The following is a 6,000-nucleotide window of genomic DNA, read 5'->3' on the forward strand; positions in this document are numbered from 1 at the left end:
GATAAGTGTACAACTTATAAGTGTAAATGCTTTGCCATCACTAAACTGCCATGCTCTCATGTAAATACACTCAAGCCACTGATGTTCAGTGATAGTGGGAAGAGATCCACCCAACTCCTACTGAGCATGGACTTGAAGAGGCTGTTCAAGCTCCGTGGTCTTCACTTTACTATTTGGCAAAGTGGGGGGTAGCTGTAATAACCAGTGATAATAACTACAGCTCACCTGCCAGCAGAGTGCCCGGTGGATATCAGGACTTGGTCAAGGCACCAATGTTGGTAGCATTACCGACTTCTGCCATGTTCCTGTGTGTCCTCTTTGCCATGGGAAGCAATAATTTCCCACTGTTCTTCATCAGAAAATGTTTGTGACTAAAGACAGTGGCAAGATCTGGGATGTAACACAAGTAGGTTTAGTTTACTATCACAGAGGAGAGGTACTAGGGAAAAGCTGCAATGGGTGAAGAACACAGCTTACCCTTTTGAAATGTGAGCAACCCTAGACCCTGCTGGACCTTTATGAGGAATTCTTCTACTCAGCTGGACTTTATCTCGGCTGGCCTTAGGAACAAGATATAAGGAATTTGTCCTGTGGAGTTAAGGGACTGTCAGGAAAGGCCTAACCAGCACTTTCATAAGTGCTCAGTAAATGCTTGTTCCATCCAATCTGCATTTCTCACAGGCTGGTACCAGTGTCCTCTCTCCATGGGCTCTGCTTGGGAATTCTCATCTCCCATTGCTGGTCCTTCATACTCAAGGAAATGAGGGAGAGACAGAGAGCAACAGTGTTACGGCTATCTTTGGAGGAAATTGTTGTCAATAAGTTTAATCTTGTTAGTCAAATTTTGCAAAACTCTTAGATCCCTTGGATGAGAATCTGCAGGGACAGCTAAGAATTGCTTATCCCCATTCTTCCTTTCTTGATTTCAGATGTTTGTGGGCCTCCTGTTTTGGTTCCAGTTTTACTGTGGCTTCTCTGCATCTGCTATGATTGACCAGTGGTATCTGATCTTCTTTAATCTGCTCTTCTCGTCACTTCCCCAGCTTGTGACTGGGGTGCTGGACAAGGATGTGCCAGCTGATGTGCTGCTGACTGAACCACAGCTCTACAAGAGTGGTCAGAACATGGAGGTGAGGGACCCTTCCTGTACCCACTTCCTATCTTGGCCCTCCCACTCTCCATGTTCACCTTACAGAAAGTGCAAGTCTTCACACCTCCCTTTAACTGGACACCCTGGGAGAAATTGTTAAAATTGTGGAAAATGACCAGTGGGATAAAAAAATGGATTCTATCTACTTGATTGTGCCGTACATTAAGTAGAGTGAGGTTATTGGTTGGAGTGACAGTATACTGGTGTATGCATATGCCCAAACCCATCAAGATGTATATATTAAATGTGTGCAGGTTTTGTGTATCAATTTACCTCAATAAAGCTAAAAAAAAAAGAAAAAAGAGGGAGCTTTAAAGAAAAAGTATAGTGAGGTGAAAACTGTCTCTACACCAAGAATCTCCAGGAACTCAAGGAAAATCCACTTGGAGTTGAAGTCAGGGCCAGGTGGCTGACTCCTGAGCAGGGATTTTTCTTTTTTTTTTTTTTTTTTAATCTTTTTTTTTAAAACATTTATTTATCTTTGAGAGAGACAACACAAGCAGGGGAGGGGCAGAGGGAGAGGGAGACACAGAATCTGAAGCAGGCTCCAGGCTCTGAGCTGTCAGCACAGAGCTCAATGCAGGGCTCAAACCCACAAACCATGAGATAGTGACCTAAGGCGAAGTCAGACACTTAACCCACTGAACCACCCAGATGCCCCAGAGCAGGAATTTTTCTAAAACAACCTCCTATCCCCCATCCACAGTGTGATTATTTTGAATGGGACTTAACCAGAAGATAAACCCATGGGGAAAACATTGAGAGAATAAGTGAATTCAAACAGATATAAATACATGTTTACATCAATATACCACATAGATTGACTGCTGATTACCAGCTAGTCCTCCCATCATTTAAAGCCCTCTAAAATTATAGAAAGAACCTAAATGTCCATCAGCTGACAAATGGATAAAGACGATATGGTTTATATATACAATGGAATACTACTTGGCAATGAGAAAGAATGAAATCTGGCCATTTGTAGCAATGTGGATGGAACTGGATAGTGTTATGCTAAGTGAAATAAGTCAGGCAGAGAAAGACAGATACCATGTGTTTTCACTCATATGTGGGTCCTGAGAAACTCAACCAGGGGGAAGGGGAAGGAGGGAAAAAAGTTACAGAAAGGGAAGGAGGCAAACTATAAGAGACTCTTAAATACTGAGAACAAACTGAGGGTTGATGGGGGTTTGGGGGGAAGGGAAGGTGGGTGATGGGCAATGAGGAGGTCACCTGTTGGGATGAGCACTGGGTGTTGTATGGAAACCAATTTGACAATAAATTTCATATAAAAATAAATAACTCAGGCCCTCTAAGTGCTTCTTTTTGCTAGTTGGAATCATCATATGTATGCATATGTATCCTCCCTATCTCTTACAACTACAACAGTCTCTAATTTAGAACTTGTTTACTTTTAAATTGACTCCCCTGATCACCCTCATTGCAACTGAGTTCCCTCTTAGGCAGCTGGGGGGGGTGGGGAGGGGGACAGGGGGTTGGGCTGCAGGGTAGGAGCTACTGAGGGTCTGGCCAATGAGGAGGGCCTTTGCTAGTTGCCTGTCAATGGAGAAATTCCTGTGCTCAGCTGGGCCTCTTATCCTCAGCTCAGCCTCAGCTGAGGCTGGCCTAGGGAACCAGACACAGGGAGTTTGTCCTGTGGAACTAGGGAACTGAAGGAAGGACCTAACCAGCACTTTCTTAACTGCTCAGTAAATGCTCATTCAGTCCAATCTACATTTCCTGCAAGCCAGTACCAGCCCCAGTTGCTCAGGAACTCAGAGTCCAGTACACATTTTGTTACCCAGTTAATGAAAGCTTGATCAGTCCACATCAAGGTCATTTTTGCCCTCAGTGTACAGCTTTTTTTTATTTAATTTTTTTAAATGTTTATTTATTTTTGAGAGAGAAAGAGAGACAGCACCAGCAGGGGAGGGGCAGAGAGAGAGGGAGACACAGACTCTAAAGCAGGCTCCAGGCTCTCAGAGTCTGACATGGGGCTCAAACTCATGAACCATGAGATCATGACCTGAGCCGAAGTTGGACGCTTAACCGACTGAGCCACCCAGGTCCCCCAGTGTACAGCTTTTTTATTTTGACATTAAATACATCCATGATCTAATTTTAAAAGACACTTTTAAGAAACATTCTAAAAGACCCACCAACAAAGGGTGCAAAACCCTGACAAAGTAGGAGTAGAAGGACTCAAATTGGAGCAAGATGTCCAGAATTTGAGCTGCTGTGTCTACCCTAGGAAAATGCTCCCCATAGGCTTTAGAAAATGGTTTTATCTGTCTGTTGTTGGCCTAGAACTACTGTAGCTGGTCTTGTATACAGATGCTCTCAGTGATTGACTCAGTTGGATGCCTCTGCAGATGTTTGCATTGTGTTTTTTCCTCAGCCCTCTGGGACCTCAAGCACCAAAAGTCCTGAATTAGCAAATTGCCCTAGGGTGATATCTATAGGCCCTGTAGCTACTGGAAAACATCATTTGAAGAGATGTACACTTCCCTGTAATCTGTGATTGTTTTTGTGTCTCAGGAATATCGGCCACGTACCTTCTGGTTAAACATGGCTGATGCTGCCTTCCAGAGCCTGGTTTGCTTTTTCATTCCTTACCTGGTAAGTTGACACCTGGCAGTCTTTCTTAATCAGCTTCATCCAGTGACCCACAGACACAGGACACTGCTGTCTTTCAGGCCTACTATGACTCAGACACAGATGTGTTTACCTGGGGGACCCCCATAACAGCAATCGCGCTGTTCACCTTCCTCTTGCACCTTGGTATTGAAACCAAGACCTGGGTAAGTGCTGTGGACATGATCCCAAAGGGTGCTGATGCTGCGGGCCCCACACTCCCAGGGAGATTCCATGACATCTAGAAGGTTTCTGAGCAGACAGGTTACTACAAAGCTAGCCTCACTGTGGATAAGGAAAACAAATATGTGGGCCTGCCACATGTATGGAGCCCCTGGTGTGGGAACTGCTGCATCCTGACACAAATACTTCACCTGGGCAGCATTAAGCTCCTTCCTGCCCTCTCTCCCCTCCTCCTCTACCTCATGTCCCACCCCCTTTCCCCCTCTCCTTTCATTCATATCCCTGACTTCCATCTCCCTGTGTCCAGGCTGGTCCATAGATGCTGAAGGCAGCCTCATCAAGGCCTCCTGGCTGTCTATGCCAAAGACCTGTGTTTTTGCTAAACCCTTAGAACAGCTACCCGCTCACAGTTGACCAGTGCATTTTTATTGAAATAAAAGTCCTGTCTTTCTCTTTTCCCCTTAGACCTGGCTCAACTGGATAGCTTGTGGCTTCAGTATCCTTTTATTTTTCACTGTGGCTTTGATTTACAATGCTTCTTGTGCAACGTGTTATCCTCCATCCAATCCTTATTGGACTATGCAAACATTACTGGGCGACCCCGTATTTTACTTGACTTGTCTCATAGCACCTGTTGCTGCATTGCTTCCCAGGTAGGTATAAGGGACAGTGTCCCTCAAGTCCTAAGTGAGCTCTGTAGCATTCTCAGGCTTTATATATCTCAGAATATATAAACATTCTCAGTGTTTTTACATTGTGCAAGTCTCAGAAAACTCAAAAGCTCTATCCACGGATAACTGTTTTTTATATGCTCTTTCCAGATTGTTTTTCAAAGCCATGCAGGGGAGCCTTTTCCCCACCCAACTTCAGCTGGGGCGCCAGATGGCCAAGAGGTCCCCCAAGAAACTCATTGCTCCCAAAGAGACCTTTGCTCAGGGACACCTCCCAGGAGAACCCAGAACTGAATCGTCTGAACAGAGGAGAATCAGTACCTCTGGATCCCTCTCCCGGGACTGCATCTCACAGGCATCTTGGCATATGCAGCGGCCAGCCTGCTCCCCAGAAGCTCGTGGGGAGCCCAGTGTGGTTGACATGAATGTGCCCTTAAGGGAGGACATTCTTCTAGAAGGACTGAGCAGTCAGTCCCCAGGGTCCTCCATGCCAAGGGAGGCTATCCTGGAAGGGTGTCCTGGGGACTCCAAGATGAAACCCACCAGCACCAGCAGGGCAGCCTCCCTGTCGTCCATTTTCAACCTGCCCAACTTCAGCTCATTCAACTGGATTTCCCCCCTCTCGCTGGTCAATGGGCTAGGAAGTGTCTTACAGTTCTCTCGAAGTAGTTTACAGATGGACAAGAGGGACAGTGAATTTTTGCCTAACCCACCTCAGCCAGACCAGGATCTGTGTGGCTTAAATGGGCAGACCACCAACTATTTCTAGGAGCATCTTCCAGGGACCACAGCTGATGGCAGTAGCAGTGAAAACCTTGAAATGGCCTCTTTTTATATAACTTAGATGTTAATATTATTTATGTTTATTATTTTGCACAGAAGAGTTCTAGTGAGATGTATTTTATGTTTCCAAGGCTAACACGGGAAATGAAAGGTACCAAAAAGAAAATTTATTTTTTAAAAGTTCTAAGTAGAATATGTTGAAAAGGAAAATAAGAGATTTAACATATATAAAAATTTAAAGAAAAGAAACACTTGAAAAGTGTGTTTAGATTTATTTTTTTCATCTCATTTTATAAGAAAATGCAATATGATTGAATTTCTTCAACATGCATGACCTTGGTTTTCCCCACTTGAAAATGTGTGTGTGAGCTCAGTGAATCCCAGGTGGGTATGGCCAGTAGTGAGGGGAGATGATGGGACAAGAATGCAGGTTCTCTGTCTTTGTCCTTGTTCCTTTGCCCTGCCTCCACCAACCTGGGAGAGCTGGGCTCCGCTTCACCCAGAAAAAGGAAAGAGAGAATGCATGCGTGGAGTTCATCCTAACGTTGAAGTCTATTCAGGCATTCTATAAAGATCACT

The 6,000-nt window shown here is 44.8% G+C and overlaps 1 protein-coding gene across 1 annotated transcript in view; it reads left to right on the forward strand.

The window, feature by feature from the left end:
- ATP10A (ATPase phospholipid transporting 10A (putative)) overlaps window positions 1–5,433 on the forward strand; it is a 190,628-nt gene extending 185,195 nt beyond the window's left edge. Inside the window, 6 exon segments of the mRNA XM_047086853.1 lie at window positions 930–1,130; window positions 3,689–3,769; window positions 3,847–3,951; window positions 4,433–4,620; window positions 4,789–5,303; window positions 5,306–5,433. Coding sequence (XP_046942809.1) covers window positions 930–1,130; window positions 3,689–3,769; window positions 3,847–3,951; window positions 4,433–4,620; window positions 4,789–5,303; window positions 5,306–5,433 — 1,218 coding nt within the window.
- The last annotated feature ends 567 nt before the right edge of the window (window positions 5,434–6,000 follow it).

Source organism: Lynx rufus, unplaced genomic scaffold (assembly GCF_022079265.1).
Source record: "Lynx rufus isolate CCGP_SWC_20201006 ecotype Redwood Valley unplaced genomic scaffold, mLynRuf1.p SCAF_21, whole genome shotgun sequence".
NCBI classification, from domain to species: domain Eukaryota; kingdom Metazoa; phylum Chordata; class Mammalia; order Carnivora; family Felidae; genus Lynx; species Lynx rufus.